This window comes from Acartia tonsa, chromosome 14 (assembly GCF_053477335.1).
Source record: "Acartia tonsa isolate MP-2025a chromosome 14, ASM5347733v1, whole genome shotgun sequence".
NCBI classification, from domain to species: domain Eukaryota; kingdom Metazoa; phylum Arthropoda; class Copepoda; order Calanoida; family Acartiidae; genus Acartia; species Acartia tonsa.
Genome location: NC_137273.1, coordinates 7,675,956 through 7,695,048, shown reverse-complemented (window position 1 = coordinate 7,695,048; position 19,093 = coordinate 7,675,956). Strand labels below are relative to the sequence as shown.

General features: G+C 32.4%; 2 protein-coding genes across 3 annotated transcripts in view; one reads left to right on the top strand and one right to left on the bottom strand.

The window, feature by feature from the left end:
• The window catches only part of LOC145305890 (coiled-coil domain-containing protein 42 like-2-like), a 33,327-nt gene extending 28,771 nt beyond the window's left edge, over positions 1–4,556 (bottom strand). Inside the window, exons 1-3 of the mRNA XM_080147742.1 lie at positions 4,444–4,556; positions 1,936–2,004; positions 1,110–1,194 (exon numbers count right to left, since the gene is read on the bottom strand). Coding sequence (XP_080003868.1) covers positions 1,110–1,194; positions 1,936–2,004; positions 4,444–4,529 — 240 coding nt within the window. The 5' untranslated portion in view covers positions 4,530–4,556. The remainder of the gene's footprint in view (positions 1–1,109; positions 1,195–1,935; positions 2,005–4,443) is intronic.
• The window catches only part of ND-B17.2 (NADH dehydrogenase (ubiquinone) B17.2 subunit), a 397,876-nt gene that overhangs the window by 242,312 nt on the left and 136,471 nt on the right, over positions 1–19,093 (top strand). The window lies entirely within an intron of this gene.

The window sequence follows — 19,093 nt, the reverse complement described above, 5'->3', positions numbered from 1 at the left end:
GCGCTGCGTGTTGAGCCAAGATCGTGGGTAAAAGGTAAAAGGGGAATATAATAAACATTAAAATACTGATTTCAAAATGTACATTAATATTTGGCTTTAAAAATCTGCTTGTAGTCATTTTGGTCAGCTTATACCAATAACAAAAATAATTCGAAGAAAAATTACGAAACCTATACGTGGTTTTCAGCTGTCGTTGGGGGGAAACATATATAGTAAAATTGACGACCTCTCCATTTGCCGCCCATGCAAATATTATTTTAGATTAATTTCACTTGCTTGTTATGCCTCATACCTGCATTTTAGTAAATGAAACTTTTTAAAAATATTTGGTAAACTCGAGCAAATTTACAAGTACAAAAAATATACAGTATTAAATCGAACCCTGAATATGCAAATCGTCAAACCATCACTCGAAACAAAACTTCCATACTTAATTACTGTTAGTTTGAAAATATTTTATGCTATTTAAAAACTATATTTATTCGATTTAAATTATCCATTTTACTTTAATTTAATTTCAAATTTACCTATTACATTTTATGCTTTAAGTTACCTTTCTCATACGCTGTAGGGGAGTTGTTAGATCCCTTTTTCCATCTCGATTAGGCTTGTTGTAAAGGTGTTTAAAATGTAATTATAAATTTCATTGCAATAAGACGCAACCGAGGGAATCATTTTTTAAATTGGTGCATTGGATAAATTAATTTTTCGTAGCATATAGACAGCTTTCCGCGGATATTAGAATGAAAAAAAAGATCTGGGCTAAAAATTTTTTATGAATTTTATTTTATTATTCGTGGAAAATTTTCTGTAATACGATGCTATAACTGATTTTACAGTATGGCTGAGAACTTTATTATTTGGGGGGGGGGTAAAATTTGAAAATCCAAACTTTTGGGGGTGCCGTAGGCACCCCAAAATTCACTTAGGGGGGGGGCGGGGAAATCACCCCTTTACCCCCCCCCCTTGGACGTCTTTGCCAGCGGATATTAATCAGTTTCGAAGCCGCAATGGAAAGATCATTCTATTACAAATGTAATTTATTTAATGAAAATATGTGATTTTTTTACTATTTTATAATTTAATGAAATATAAAAAGTTTTTTTTACCTTCCACTTGTTGATAAGTTCGACCTCTCTGTTCTGTGGAACTTTGGCCCTTTTCTTTTCGTCTTCAACGGGGTCGGGTTCGAGCCTGCGCAAATGTGCAAGATGTGAAAAGCATTAATGGATATTAGAATACGTGGATATCGTGAGAGATTCTCGCATACTCTGATAAAATGTTTCTCCCAGCTTTATATTCTATCTCCCCCCCCCCCCCCTCCCTTATGACTTTTCCTATACTCTTCTCTGACCAAGGAGGAACATATTGACAAATATCTTAATACTGTATTAGCAATCTAAATTGACGACAAAATTGCCTCTTCACAATGTCCACATATTCTATATCCATTAAAGCATCTATCTAATCATGTTGAAAACATATAAAACATTTATTATTTTACTTGGCGTATTACATAATGCGCTGTGGACGATTGTTTAATGCGCCAATTTTATATTTGATAATGTTTGGGGATTTTTAGAAAACTTAAGAGGCCGGAAAATGATTTTTATATAGAGCAAACACAACTTGTTTGTTATGATTAAGAATTATTTAGAAATATTTTTTTTAAAAACAAGGATGGCAACATTCACTCGAAGGAACCTATATTTGCTTTCTGTTAGAGTTTTATTAATCTTATACTATAAAATTCATAATTCACAATTGCTTTTTAGTCGTAAAGACGGAAAAACTAAGTTAAAAAGTAATGATTTTTTGCCAAGGAGTTTAAAAAAAACTTTAGCAATTAATCTAAAAATAGCCCTCAATGCTTTAATCAAAAGCATAAAAGTTTATAAGACAGAAAAAAAACAAGGACGTTTTTAGTCAACTAACCTCTCTGAGCGTGGAGTAGAAGCACTGAGTTTTCTGTACAATTCCCTCGCTGAAAATATCTTCTTTTCCCTACAAAAAAAACCAAAACATTAAGTGTTATTTATTCTTATTCAGGCTAATAATATGTTTCAAGTTTTGAAATTGGACAATAAAATAATAGATAGGAAAAAGGATCATTGTATTGTCCAAAGATATCAGAAAGAAAGAAAAGAAAGAAATAGAAAGAGTGAATAAATAATGACCTATCGGTCCATCATTTATTCCCTCGGGTAAGAAATATTCATTCCTAAACAAAAAACTGGACAGGAATACCCCATTTATTTCCCGGAGGTAGTCATTTATTTCCCGGAGGTAGTCATTTTTAGAAGATTTTCAAATTTTTTTGGAAGATTTTTGAATTTTTATTAATTATTAAAAGAAACTTGATATCTGGGATATAAATGATCATAGCCGGGAAATAAATGAAAATTAAAAACCAAAATTAAACCACATTATAGCATAAAAAAATGAGTTTTTTGTTTAAATGAGAATGATATTCCTGTTCAGTTTTTTGTTTAGGAATGAATATTTCTTACCTGAGGGAATAAATGATGGACCGATAGGTCATCATTTATTCAGTTCATTCCTAAACAAAAAACTGGACAGGAATACCCCATTTTTTCACAGCTTATACCAACAAGGAAATTAATTCGGAAAAAAACCACGAATTTAATACGTCAGCTGTCGTTTGGGGGCCAATTCATCGTAAATTTTTCGACCTCTACATCTGCTCCCAATTATTATTTTCGCTTGTTTCTTACACCTTATTCCTGATTTATATAGAACAAAGAACCGAATATAGAACAGCATAATAGAATAAAAACAGACACTAACCATTAAAAAGTAGCTCCGCTTTTAAAAAGTTTGAAAGTGCTATAATTTGCAGATTTATAAGACATCTGACGATGATAAATTTATGTACAATCATCCCATATTATATTGCACAAAATTACCCTTATGTAAATTTAAATTATTTTTGAGTAATGATACTGCTAGTTTGAATGAAACAATTAGGATTAGTCCCCGAGGTTATTAAGTTAGCGAATGAAATAACTTGTTTCAAAAAATTTTAAGGCCAACATTATTCACCATTTAATGTTCCATTCATTGCTAAGATTTAATTTATTTTTTGAATGAATTTTATCTAATTTTATACAGTTTGACTTTAGCATGGTATTTGATTTCTGACTATCATGATAATTGGGAGTTTGACATGACTTTTAAAGCAAAAACCATAAATGCGGGGTACTCTATAAAATACAATTTGTACGTCCGTCCGTCTCAACCTAAAAGTAATTAAGCTTACAAGGTATCATGATTTTTAAAAGCGAAGCTTTTCTATAATTAGGGTCGGTCCGTACGTCTGTCCTTCCGTCCGTACGTCCGTCCGTCCGAGATAGATAGCTTTTATTCGTTAATTTAGGCATGTTAGAATTGTCCTATCGATTTCAAACTTTGCATGATGATTCCTGTAGTAGTAAGGTACGATTTAGAAAGCGTAGCAACTCTATAATCATTACCAGAATGTCCGTACGTCCATTTTAAACATGTTGATTTTTTTACTTTTTTAACAACAAATTTTTATGTGATCTTATTATCCGTTTGATCTGATTTTTGGTATATTGATTCCTGGGACAACAAAGAACAATATTTAAGCGAAGCAACTCTATAATCAAGTCCTGAAAATGTAAGTATGTCCATAAACATTATCCTGTATCAAGCAGTTTTCCAACAAATTTACTTAAATTTTGCTTCGACTCTTTCGATACTTTTATGTTCTGATTATTCAGATCAGACACTATACAAGTGTTAATGTCCGTTTGTCCTACCGTTTCAGTGCTTCGCTTTTATGGATGTTGTCATCCTTGTTTTTATTACAGTTTATTTAATCTCACTATATTTCCTAATTTTACCATTTTTCTGTTTTTAAATATCAGTCTATTTGTTCTTTTTATTAACAATAAATATTCAACTTTTTCAATTCTTTATTTATTTTGGAAGGTTTACTGGGAAGGAAAATCCGTGTTTTAAGATTTACATATAAATTTATAGCAAAATATTAATATGTACTTTAAATTCTAAATATTTTGCAAAATTTTTTCCATATAAATAATGTTTAAAAGCAAAGGTTTTGTGTTCATTAAATATTTATTTTTCATCTTTTTAGCTAGTCTAATATTAATATTTGGTATTTGTTAAAAGATACAAAATATATACCATCTTTTCAAGATATTAAGTAATATTTAAATCAAATTTACTAGCATATTTGAGTAAAAGATATTGTAAAATTGGAATTAAAAGAATAAAAAATTAGCATAGGAAACTTAAATAACTAATTAATAACGCGACTGCAAGTTTTCTAGAATGTTATTGTTTTAAAAGTGCTGGCATTGTAAATGCCTTGGCCTAATACCAGACGAAACTCATTACCATTACCATTAGTTAGGCTTCCCTACACGCCATGTTTACCTTACAAGCCCAGGTGGAAGTTCATGCTGTTCAATGCTGGCCCGCCACCCGTAGTACATTGCAATGTCGTCTTTTAAATCCGCCATTTTTTTTTATGCGAAAAAAACAGTTCTGAAATAAACAGTCGTAAAAGGTACTCTGAAAACCAGAAAATAAAAATTAAATAAATGTACATGTATTGATTTTTAAATTGCTAAAATATTTCTAAATATCAAAAAAAACTTTGTACATTTTAGAGAATTGCTATCTAACTATACTGTATTAAAATATTTGTCAATTTTTTTTTGTATTTTAGTACTTTAAAAAATTAGATAAAGTCAAACACGCAATAAATATATTTTATTTAGGAAAGGATAATTTAATGAAAACTCTTAAGTAGCAAAGCAATGATAATAATTTCAAAACCACTAGAACATTACTTACAACCAACAGACTAAGAGAGGTATAGAAAAATTTAGATATCTATCTCTATTAGCAGCTGAGTAGATCACGCTATTCTTTAGGACAGGTAAAGTTGATTATTTTATAGCCAACTGTTTTTCGAACGAATATTTAAACCATAATTTTGTGTAAATAGTTTCAGACTACTGCTATAATATCCCTTTTCTTAAAACTCCCTTTCTTAGTGAGCAATTACTTCCAGGCGTGTATAATATTATTAAATTATCCGAACTGCATCATATTACACCAGCTAAAACTATAAGATAATGGCAGATAAATTGATGTACATTCCCAATCATGATACACAAAATTACACATTCTGTAGATTAAAATTAGTGGTTGGAACGTTTGAACTTAAATCAACTAATCAAAATTCACTAAAGTCTCCAAAGTTGTAAGCCAACGAAGAAGAAAATTTAATATAAAACGTTGGGGGACTAGTGTGTTAAACAGCCCCTTCTCTCTCTTAAAACTTCCCCTTACTTTATGATACATTTTCTGTATCCCCTCTTATTTATCTTTTATTGTGTATTTTTAGTAGCAATTCTACTATATAATGCACTATGTCAGTTTGTCCCAAGAATAGGTTTTGGCCATCAAGCGAAATAAGTCTCAAATAATATTTGGGAGCAGATGAAAAGGACGCCAATTCTTCTATTTGTTACCCCCCCCCCCCCCCACCGACAGCTGAAAATCATGAATAGGTTTAAGGTTTTTTTCGAATAAATTTCGTTTTTGGTATACGCTGGGTTTGTCCATCCGTAAAGGTATGGGATTATTTTCTTGGCTGCCACTTAAGATAATCTGCTGAAATTTTTGAAGATAACATTATTAAATGTAACAGTCTGTCATTTATGCTTCAAAAGACATTTATAATATATATTATATTAGGGTTTAGTGATTGTCTATTTTTTAACATCATATGCTTCTTTATTTTAGTTATCACCACTAAACATCTACTTTATATAACTCAACCATTTGTCTATCCATGATTTTTTGTGCATCACTACTTACAGGTTAGTGGAAAAAGTCACTCAAAAAAAAATTCTGACTTTATAAAAATGAAGAATGAGAAGAGGAGGAGTGGGAAAGAAATCCCGTTAAAAAGAGATGGATAATCCCTAATTTTTATGACGTCACATGCTGATTTATTGAGTGACTTTCTCCCCTCGCACTTATAAATGTTGTCAAACCTGTTGTAAATATGAGTTAATGATGTGATATTATGCGAAAGTGAATACACACAACCTTTCTTCCACTGGTTCCATAGTTGTAGCAAAGTATTGTAACACAGGAATATCTAGTTAAAGTTCCATAAAATTGTAATGTGATTTTATTTATAAAGATCTTTAGACACCATTTGTTGTTATAGTATATTGATCAAGCAACTTTGAATTTAGTTGTAAGAAATAACAAGAATAATTTAGGGATAAGACAATAGACAATAAAATGATGCATATCCCCGATGATTTAAAAAGAATACCCTTCTGTAGATTAAAGTTATTTGTTAAAGAGTTTGGACGTAGTTTGAAATCAACTAATCAAAATTTAGTAAAAGTACCCAATGAATAAGATAACGTAATTATAATACTTTGGGTACCAGTGTTATTTACAGTCCAAGTATTTCCAGAGAGTGAGGAAACCCCTGGAAATAATTACATTCAAAAAAGGTTAGCACAATATTTCATTAATTTTTTGGTAAAATCAAATTCTAACGATTTAGTGAATATTATTAAAGAATATTTTTACTTAAAATATTTCAAAAAAGCACAGCTTTATAATTTATAAACAAACTATTGTTATAAGTTAATTCAAACCAGAGTTTGCTACATAATCAAATGAGATATCTCTTAGACATCTAAATTTTTACTGTATAATACTTTTCTAATTTTAGAAATATAGCCTAAAACCAAACTTAGAAATAAAAATTAAATCACCTAAAACCATCCAAGGACCCATAAGAAGCTTACATATAATGGAGAACTCAATCTGTTCAGTATTATCGAAATCTTAAGCTACAGACAAATAAACCTACTAATTCATAAGATAGCATTGTCCTTATCAAAATAATTTTTATTTTAACTCATTCTAGCTAAAAAGGTAAATCATTTTTTCCTTTTATTTTTAAATTTTTAACGAGCTGTTTTATTTAATTTTACTTGGAAATAAAACAAAAGATCAATCATATAGCGCAGCTACTCTATAAGTTATAGGTGTTGTTAGATCGGTATTTCTTGGGAGCTAGCTGTTGCGTCTGGTTCAAGTCCTCTCCATGGAGACACTACAAGCTGTTTCCTTTCCATATCTTTGAATTGCAATATAAAACATCCGATCGGCAGATGGGTACTCGATTACCCAACAGACAACCAACCCTTTGATTGCACGACCTTTGTTGGTTAAAACTTTACATGGCAATGAGTTGAGCCTTTTTGTAAGCCAAGGTATTCCCCTCTGCTTTTACTATTATTCAGTGATTTATTGAAATTGCCATCCTAAAATTATTTTAAAATGTATTGATTGATGTTGCTGCGCTATTTAACCTTAAATGATGAAAAAAATCCTTCCCTCCCTTTAAAAAGTTTTCTGTAAATTAAAACTAGAGGGGGGAGGTCGACTGTTACACTTACACCCCACCTCAGAGCCCCTGAGGCCGCACAAAACAAAGTCCAAAACTATTGTTTTTGCTTTATTCTAACTAGCGGTTACGCCCCTAGGGGCACTAAAATAGTTTTAAAATATTACTTTTATAAAAGATATTATTAAAGCTAATCACAAACGGTTTATTAGGGACCCCTTAAAAATAAGGGTATCTTTAGCCTTACTTTAGTTTAGGGGAGATAGTCTACCCTTAAATTTAGTAATGTCAAGCTTAGGTAAAGATTTTGATAGGAATACTTTAGCCTTACATAAACCTATCATATCAATATAAGGTACTCTAAGTTGTCTTCCTTTGCCAGCCCCCCCTCCACATCTACCCTTTTTAAACGATTCCCCCCCAATGAATAGCCGCCATAACACTCACCATTCCCCTCCCCCCCCCGTCCCTTAGTGTTCTTTCAATTGGGGTTATATAAGAAAAGTTTCATTAGACTTAGAGGCGTTAAAAATTATCATGAGGCTATATATTCTATTTTAAGTTTTCTACATTTTTTCCCTTAATCTTAATCTTGTTTTTACTAATTAAGAGATTTTTTAGCTGATTAATAAAAACTCTTCCTATCTTTTAAGTAAAAGATTTAGGAATCCCTATCATAAACCCCTCTCCCTTTATGATGCCCCAGCCTTATAAATCCTCCCTTTTCATATAATTCTCCACCTAGGTTTACCTAAGGGTGTCGTTAATTTATTAAAAAAAAAAAATGAATAAAATTGTTTCTTAGCTTAACAATTTGATATATTTTTTTAACAAAAAATTTTGTGGATTAAATTAAACTTTAATACAATAGAAAAAAATCTTATAGATTCATATAGAGCTAAAAGCATACTCTTTGTAATAAGTTTTAAATATAACTCTTTGTAGAATTTAATTTTCACGTCGCCATAGTTGTTCATTCAATTTAACAAAAAAGGATCAAAGATTCAGCACTTTTTCCATTTCAAATATTTGATTATGAGTCATGTGATTTATCTATATTTCATGTAGTGCCTGTATACCAAGCAAAGAAATCACTCTGTACAAAAAAAAATTTAAAATCTTTCTTTATAAATCTTACATCTTTAAAGTTTAGAAAAGTAGCCGCAATTATGTATAACAAATATAGGATGTATGTCTGTGTGTGCATGGGAATTAAATAGAAACTTTGAAGCTATTTAAGGCCATACTATTTTTTTTTTAATTCAAGCTAAAAGAACGATTTGCTGTTTTTAAAAATAACCAAAAAAATAATAAGGAAGTACAGTAGTACTACAGTATAATTAACCAATAGATATAAAAGAACTAGATGGTCAATCGGGATCCATAATTTGTGAGACTTAACCCTTAACAGTTGGGCCCCTTGCCGCACCTTTATCAGTAGTTCAATGCCCCCCCCCCCCATTATCTCAGCTCCTATTAAAGCTAGAGGGCTAAAAAAAATTGTGCATGTCCCCTATTTGATAATGAATTTTCGCTTCCTCCACACTTTTATTCAACAACCTTTGTTTTTACATCCTTTTTTACTTAGGGGGGGGGGGGGGATCACCAAAAAAAACATAAAAAAAAACTTTGGACAAAATACAGCTTTTTGGGAGATGTATTTTTCATCCCCTCCATTTTATTTTATTTGGGGGAGGGTTTCCTGAACCCCATAAAACATCCTCCCAAACCTGTAGTAGTACAACCTCATCCTTATACTAAAGTAACAGGAAGTTTGTGTGTCTGTCTGTGTATCTATACCGAAGGATCTCGCTAACCGCTGAACCGATTGGGTTCTCCTTAACAAGGTAGCTTCTCATAAGTCCGGGGAAGGTTTATAACTATTTTCTTGGGGGGTGGGATAACCCCAACGCCCCCAAAAATGAAAAATACCCCCCACAATTTTTTTTTTTTAATTTTTTAACTAAAATTAAAAATGATGATGGGGGGGCACCCCTAGATATACCACACTTTTCTGGGATCTTGCTGTGTCAAGTATCAACTGTTGGGAATATCAAAGGATAACTTCATGCAAAATTTGAGCCGGATCCGGCCAAAACCGGCCGTGAATTTTATGAAAAACCGGTTTTTTCCGGTTTTTAGTGGGTATCTGTAAATCGATTCAGCTGGAGCAAAACCGGTTGGAGGTACAAAAAATTTTACATCACATGAAATTTAGCCAATGCAATTGCCTACAAAAATGTACTTCATCATCAACTTGATTGAACAACTCTTTCCCCTCCTAAATGTCCATTAAAACCTCGGAAACGGCAAAAATCGCCAAAAATCACGCCTTCAGCGGCAAATAACGGCTAAACGGTCAGCCGGAGGCGAATGAAACATAAATAAAGAAATGTCCGCCTCAAAAAGTTGTTCAACATCAAAAAGATGCTTGAAGTCTCTAAAACGACTCCTTCCCCTCCTTTAAGGGGAAAAACTGAAAAAACGTGATTTTCAAAAGTATGCCCACTTCGGGGGTGTGGGGGGCACTGAACCCGTCACCCCAGGGTCACCAAATATAAAGTCTAGGCGGCCCACAATGCTGAATTTTCACCAAGTGAAAGTCTTGTGTCATCATCTCTTATGAGAAAAAAGTTATTAATTAATTAAAATTTCAAATTGTGATTTTTTGATGGATTTCTTTGATGAAATGACAGGCCGGTCAATTTTTAGGCCATTTTTTGCGGTTTTTGGGCCATCACGCCCAAACGGTTTGAGATAATCTCACAGGACCTTTTGCCCAACCTAAGTCTGGTTATTTGTGAGGTCTAGGAAAAAAAATCAGACTTACGCAAAAGATTATAATTATAATCTTTACACAGAAAAATGGCACGAGGTGAGGGTTTGAGGGGCCAAAATGAGCCGACCAGCGATTTTAGACGGCGCGCAGCGACGTCGTGCTTCATCCAATCCGGGATTTTTTTTCTTAGACCTCACAAATAACCAGGCTTAGGTCGGGCAAAAGGTCCCGTGAGATTATCTCAAACCGTTTGGGCGTGGCGGGCCGAAAACAGCAAAAAATGGCCTAAAAATTGACCAGCCTGTCATTTCATCAAAGAAATCCATCAAAAAATCACAATTTGAAATTTTAATTAATTAATAACTTTTTTCTCATAAGAGATAATGACACAAGACTTTCACTTGGTGAAAATTCAGCATTGTGGGCCGCCTAGACTTTATATTTGGTGACCCTGGGGTGACGGGTTCAGTGCCCCCCACACCCCTAAAGTGGGTATACTTTTGAAAATCACGTTTTTTCAGTTTTTCCCCTTAAAGGAGGGGAAGGAGTCGTTTTAGAGACTTCAAGCATCTTTTTGATGTTGAACAACTTTTTGAGGCGGACATTTCTTTATTTATGTTTCATTCGCCTCCGGCTGACCGTTTAGCCGGTATTTGCCGCCGAAGGCGTGATTTTTGGCGATTTTTGCCGTTTCCGAGGTTTTAATGGACATTTAGGAGGAGAAAGATTTGTCCAATCAAGTTGATGATGAATTACATTTTTGTAGGCAATTGCATTGGCTAAATTTCACGTGAAGTAAAATTTTTTGTACCTCCAACCGGTTTTGCTCCAGCTGAATCGATTTACAGATACCCACTAAAAACCGGGAAAAAAACGGTTTTTCATAAAATTCACGGCCGGTTTTGGCCGGATCCGGCTCAAATTTTGCATGGAGTCATCCTTTGATATTCCCAACAGTTGATACTTGACACAGCAAGATCCCAGAAAAGTGTGGTATATCTAGGCAAACCCCCCCCAAAAAAAAATTTTCTACCCAACAAAATTTTTTTTTACTTTTTCTTATAAAATCTAAAATAAGATATTGGGTAATCAAATTTGACTCCCCCTCCTCAAGTGCCCCTAGAGGCCTCTAGGGGCATAGCCGCTAGTTAGAAATATAGGTATACAAGTCAATTTCAGGTTCCATGTATAATTCTGAAGGTCCTGATCCTCCAGGCATAGATGTCCAAAGAGGGGGTGAAGAGGGGATTAACCCCCTCAAACAATTTAAGGAGGGATAAATACCCCCCCCCCCCCCCCAAATAAAAAATCTCTAACAAAAAAATTTTTGGCGCGCTTCCAGTGCATTTTTAGTACTAAATATTTAATAAAATTTAAATTACCCCCCAAAAAATTTTACCCCAGGAGTAAATTTGGGGGGGGGGGGGTAAATAAAATTTACCCCTGCAAACAGATTTCAGTTGGGGTAATTACCCCCCCAAGCAAATTTAACCCCCAGGGTAAAAATTTTAAGGAGGTTAAAAAAAATTGCGGCACGCTTCGCACGCCATTTTTTCCCCCTTTGACAAGAAAAATCTTTTTAGTGAGTGTGGAAGGTCACCCCTTTTCCAAAAAAAAAATTAATTTGAAATTGAAGACAAAACATTTTTTAAGAGGGTCACCCCAACCCCAGAAAAATTAAAAGTGGAAGAAAAAAATTTTTGTACCGGGGGGTGTGGGAAGTCACCCCATTTCATGGAAGAAAAATTTTAAAATGGAAGATAAAAAAATTTTAGATAAAATTTTTTTACGGGGGTGTGAGAGGTCACCTCACCCCCAAAAAAATTCAAAAATAAAAGAAAAAAATAAAAAAATTGAAAATGGGAACCAAGTATTAGTGTCGGACTGATTATGACGTAACAAAAAAAAATTAGCCAATGAGAGGCCACTATGAATTTTACCATTGGTCAATAATGTCCTCTCATTGGCTAATTTTTTTTGTTATGTCATAATCAGTCCGACACTATTACTGGGTTCGAAAATGGAAGTTAATTTTTTTTTAATTTAGGGGGGTTTGGGAGGGTACTCAACCCCCAAAAAATATAAAATAAAAGAAAAGTATTTTTTAAAAAATTTAAGGTGGTGTTGGAGATCACCCACCCATGAAATAAAAAAGTTAAAAAATTAACAAAGGGGTTTGTCTTAATATAGGAACCGCTTTATATGTATAACAGAATTTGATGCCAGATAGACCATCTAGTTCTTAAATATCTATTCATTGGTTGTCAAAGGTGTTTTAAAACAAGTTAGAGAAGAAAGACAAATTACCTGCTTTCTCATACCTTTAAGAATACCTTAATTTATTTAGGTGTCCCTAACTTTTAATGTAAGCCTACCTTAAAGTTTTACTAAAAACCTTACATAAGTTTCCTAAGTAACCTTTATCAACCCCCCCCCCCTTCCCCTCTCTTCTCTCCTCTACCTGCTTTCTTTCCAATTAAGTACCCTTTAGCTATACCTAACTCTTTATGTAAAGCTAGTCTAATCCCCTCCCCCTTTTCAATGCCCCTAACTCATATATCAACCCTTTTGATCCACTTCTCCAAGCCTTACTTATGAAAAATAAAGGTTACCTTAATTAATTTTAAAATAATAAGAATTAAAATTCTTTCATATGCAGACAATTTGATGTCGACTTTGTGTGGATTATTTTTAATTTTACTACAATAGAAAAAAATTATAAGGCAAGATCTTATAGAAATAAAAGCTACTCTTTGTAACAAACATATCAAATTTGATAATATGTGACTCTTTGTAGATTTTAATTTTAACATCTATATAGATGTTCATTCATTTTAACAAAAAAGTACATAGATTCAACACTTGCTTATTTCTAATATTCGATTATGTGTCATGTGTTTTACCTATATTTCACATGGTGCCTATACCAAGGTAAGAAATTACTATATAACAAGGATGACAACATCCATAAAAGCGAAGCTCTGAAATGGAAGGACAAACAAACTTTAACACTTGTAGATTGTCAGAACTTAATTAGCAGAATATTAATGCATCAGTACAAAAAATATTGTAAGTAAATTTGTTGCAAACTGCCTAAATGGATGATACTGTTTAAGGACATACTAACATTTTTGGGACTTGTTTATAGAGATGCTTTACTTATAACATTTTACCTTGTTGCATAAGAAATCAGTTTTCAAAAAAATCTGAAGCATCGGATAATTTTAATATACAAAAATTTGTTGTCAAAAAAGTTAAAAATCGACTAAGAACTGCGCATGAAAACAGTTTGTTTTATTTTAAAAAGTTTTTTTAAAGCAAGAATAACAGTTTCCTTTTTTTACAAATATAACAAATATAAGAAGCTTCCATGAAAAGAAACCGATTTATTCCAGAAGCTAGCGAGATATTTTAGACACCCTTTATTATATCTCTTTTTAATGGCCCTTGAATTTTTTACACTTTACTTTATTTGGCGTTATCCTCTTAGAAAATTTGTTATCAATTTTTTTCAATTTTGTACCCCCCCCCCCCCCCCCCCCCCGACTACCGACGAACAACTATTTTAGGTTAGGTTAGGTTTTAGGCTAGGGAGCCGAGCGCTGCGGCTAGGCAGGCAAGGGGGCCGAGCGCTGCGGCTAGGCAGGCTAGGGAGCCGAGTGCTGCGGCCAGAGTTCATAGTTCGCTGTCGGGGGGGGGGGGGGGGGTACTCAAATTTTCAATATTGAAAAAAAAATTTCTAAGAGGATAATACCCTTTATTTTTAAATTTTGGCGTATATTAAGGAACATCTATGAACATATCTTTCATTTGTAAGTAGAGGAAATCAGGGATCTAAAGGGATAAGACAATAGTAGATAGATTGATATTCCGTCCAAATTGAATTTGGGGATGCCTAGGCAAAATTTTTGCATTTTAATTTTTACACCCCTCCCCCCCCCCCCCCCCCCAACATAAAAAAGCTTGGACGTCATTGTCCTGTACAATTAGTTATTGAAACGGTTGGATATTAAGATTAATAAACATACCACTTAAAATTTTGAAAAAAGTCCCAACAGTTATTAAGCTATTGAATAAGAAAACGTTATAATAAAACTTTGGGGACTAATGTAATATCTTAGAAAGCCCAATGACCCCTCCCTTCCTGGATTGAATGAGAATGTGTACTTGCTTTCTACCTGACTTAACTAGATAAGATACCTTTTATATTTTAAGTATACCTAAGTAATTTTATGTAACCCTAATTAAATAATTAAGAAATAAAATTTAAAACAATATGAAAGACAAGTCTTAATTAGAGCAAAGTTTTTTTTGTCTACATAAATAGAAAAAAAGAAATATTATAGATAACTAAAAGTGTACTCATTGTAATAAATTTTAAATTATGCCTCTTTAAATGTAGAATGAAATGATCACATATATTTTGTTGTTCATTCGTTTTAACGAAAAAAATAATTTGCAAATGTTTAGGACACCTGCCCATTTCCAATATTTGAATATGATTTGTGTTTTTTATATATATTGGGGGAGGTTAATTTACCATATTTTCTATTAAAAAATCACCCTATAAAAATATTTTTAAGTAACCATTCTTTATAATTAGAAAAATCAAAAATATCTTTAAAGAGGCCTTAGATGGTTACTTGCTATTATTTATAACACAGATAGGATGTATGTGGCGGAATTTACAAGGAACCGTGCTCAAAAACTTAAAAAAGATAGGAATATTTTTCCAAAATTTTAGTTAGAAAAACAATTGGCTGTTTTAAGACATAACCCAAAAGGTATGTCATCAAACCTGCTTTTTCTTGACATAGCTTAATGTAACTAAGAACAAAATAGGAACCCCTAGTAAACTTTATAAGGTACCTTAAACCTTTCCTAAGTCTTACTTGACATTACTACATTTAGGAATACTTAACAATAACTAAGAAACTCCAAAGGTATACTTAACTAAAAGCTTACATAAGCCCGACATAAGAAAATACCATTAGGGACACTTATCTTCGTTTGTGATTCTCACTATTGATAGTATCATCCTTGTTAATTATAAAATGACTTAATTTCCGACTGATCTTTTTTCAATTTGTAATTTTAAGTTTTATGAATAAAATGGGGGGGGGGGGGGGGGGGGGGGAGGAAACATCTAATATATCTTTTTCTGATTATTCCTTTTTTAAAAATTTTCCATTTATTTTGTTGGTATATTTATACATCAATTATAATATAACATTTTAAGTTGAAAAGTTTTAGAATTTTAATGCAAAAAAAAATTAAATTTTCCATGGAGGATCTTCTCTGGGAGCATAACTTTTCTATGACATAGAAGTCTGATTAAAATATTGGGATCTACTGCAGTTTATGGTCAAATATTGCTGGTAAGCAATATTTCCAAAAATCTATGAATTTTAAAGGCTGCTAGCTGCCAAACGGCTGAACGTACAGCTCATGCCCGCACACTGTTTTAAGCGGCTTAAGAAGGCCTACAAATAATCTTGAATAGCCATAAATCAATAATGCATAATTATCTCGCAGTGCAGAGAAATGCGCGAAAAAGACCTATTTTACGCGTTTTTCTTCAATGAAGCAATAGAAATATGAGAGAAGAAGACTAATGTATAGTAAAGAACTTGGTCATAATGAAAAAGGAACTATTAGATGGTTTCTTTATTAAGAAATTGTAACAGTTGAAACCTTATTAGAATCAGCTAAAATCTTTTTGTTAAAAAAGAATTAAAAAACAGGTAAGGTAGAAACTTAAACAGTTTTAAAAATCATTTATTCTTTTAAAAAGTTTTAATCGCCGCACGTTTATTCAGAATCAAAACTAGTTTAATAGATTTCTTTAGTAATTAAAGTATTTATAACCATTACAAATAATATTGTACATTTATTTTTTACACTGCATATGAGAAAATTATTTTAGATTCCAACATTATCTTTAAAAAAAAGGAATCGAATATTTGTTAATTAAGAACTGATATGTAATATTTGAATAAGTGTACGCTAACCAGATTCTTTAATTAAAAGAAGATATTTAAAGAAAATTAAATAGGGTTGAGCATGGTATGTCTTTTAAGATCTCGTCAACATATAAAATAATAATTAATGCTCAATTTTTAGGAAGTGTTTATATCGGCCTTTAGTTTTTTTTTCATATTAGAAGATATCAGTTCATACAATATATAAACCTACAAAAGAAAAAAACAATCAAGTATCATATGCCATATTTTTTCAATCTTTCATATTAGGGTTACTTTCATCCACCTCTTTAGCGAATCCTCTAAAAACTTGGAATTGTGACAATTAATTTCAAAATTAAAATTGCACTTATAAAAAATGGAAATGGAGTAGACTCGTTTTTTTATTATTTAGTTGTTTCCCTATTTTTTTAAAAATCTATTAAAAATTAAGGAGTAGTGTCACTAGCATCAATCTCTCACTAAATTTGAAAACTATTGAAACGAATTGACCTATGGGTTTTAATTAAGAAATTCGACCGTTTATAGCCGACTTTTTTATTGGGAAGAAATTAAAAAAATAAGGCCTTTCATACCAAAATGTGTACAGTTTCTACCCAATAGCAGGTCTGCCGAGTTCTCCCGGGATATTTTTATTGGTGGAGCCTGAATACCTCTCTTTCTTAGTACCTTTATTAATGAAGCTTCCCCTGTGCATAATTGGATCTTGGCTATTCCAGATTATTTGAAGGCCTTCTTATGCCGCTTAAAATGGTGTGCGGGTATGATCTGTACGTTCAGCTGTTTGGCAGCTAGCAGCCTTTAAAATTCATAGATTTTTGGAAATATTGCTTACCAGCAATATTTTACCGTGAACTGCAGTAGATCCAAATATTGAAATGGCCGAATTCTGTAATATTTCTTGGGGTAGCCTAGAATTAGAATTCCTTAAGTCTTACATATTTTATCTATGTAAGGCTAAGGAAACCCTAACTTCTAGGTAAGGACATACATTTTATGGAACTTTCAGATGCAAAAAAAATGTCGGGGAGGGGGGGGGGAGGGTTGAAGTTTTAGGCAATCCAGATGTCTATTAGATATCTTTTTATTAACAAATTCAACATTATTAAGCTTTGTTTTTTTTTTAACTTTAAAGGTTTCCTATTAATATGAGAGTTTGTATGATCTTTGTGAAGATTCATCTTTGTTTTATTAAAAGTTTCAATAGAACTAGTTAACTATAGAATGTAATCATGTAAAAATAAAATTTCAAGAGCTAAATTTTAAAACGATCGGCAGTCGTCATTTGGGATGTATCTGCCCTCGAACAATTTAAAACTAATATTGTGGAATAAGAGGTCTAGATGATTACGAGGTCTTTAAGAATATACATACTACATACAGACATACTATTACTTTGAAGCATATGATATTATAGTTCTTTAATCCGCCCAATATGAGTGACATGACCATATTAGAAAAGCGTTTGTATGGATTCCTATTGAATATATTTAATAATTTATACTTGAACGAAAAGTAAAAATTCATCCTTCAATTTAAATATTTAAAAATGGCATAACATAAAATCATGAAGATTTTTAAATTCATAAATATTAATGAATGAACAAACTATCAGAATATCATTAAAATTCTATAATTTACTGGGTTTTGAAAAGGACATCACAGTAAAGCTTCTTTTATTTATTTAGGGAAGGTTAGATCTACCATTCCAAGAGAATTTTATCTATCAAAAAAAATTCTTACCATTTTCCACTGTACCTATTCAAAACTAGAATCAAATTTTTGAGAAAGTCTATTCTAAATAATGGTCTAAAATATATTATCTGTAATACAAAGTAGAACGATGTCTGTCTGTCTATTTGTAATAAAGGATCTAGCTAACCGCTTAATCGATTGGGTTCTCCTTAACAGGGTAGCTTTTCATAGGTCCCGGGAAGGTTTGTAACTATTTTGGGGTAGGGTACCACCAACAAAAAAAAATTCATTTATTTTTTTCAACTAGAAATAAAAAATGAGGGGGCGTCAGCCACTCCCCAATTTTTTTTTCTTAAATCTAAAAAAAGAAGAATGGTTATCAAATTCAACTCCCCCCTCCACAAGTGCCCCTAGAGGCCTCTAGGGGGCATAACCGCTAGTTAAAATAAAAATATTATCTTAAAAAAAAACATCGGATCATATTTGGCAATAACCTTAACCCTAGACGAGGAAGCTTCCCTGTAATAAACACCCAAATTGAATCGGCACTTGAGGTGGTAGGTGAAGGAAATAATTCTTTTTTTTGGGAGGGTTAATTTTTCTAGGAGCGATTCCTCTTGGCAGGTTGGTTATTGGTCATACCCTCCCACAAAAATTTATAAACCTTCCCAGGATCTAAGAAGCTACATTGTAAAGGAGAACCATATCAGTTCAGCGGTTAGCAAGATTCTTTGGTACACATCGATACACAGACATCCTTTTACTTTTATAGAAGTATATTTTTATTTAAAGTTTAAGAGTATTTTTGCATTAGATCCTAAAATAAAGCAAGTGAATAGCCAATCAAAAGTAATTAGGTGAGACCTTACTAAGTTCGTAGAGAGGGGAGTTCCCAAAATGAACTCAAATAACAATGGATTTTTATTACTTAGATCGTGATTTTCATGTTCTATAATAAAGTAAACTCTGTAGTGGGCTAAAATTAGGATCTCCCACATGATCCCCTACCTTCCCACCAGATAAATTACCCGACCAATAAATGCGCGGGGAAATTGTAGCCTGACTTAACGACAATTTTTCTCCTGTCATAATATCCACGTATAAACTACACCCATTCAATATAAACCATCCTCCTATTCTTAAAAATATGTGCAAAATTAAACTAAGGAAATGAAAACA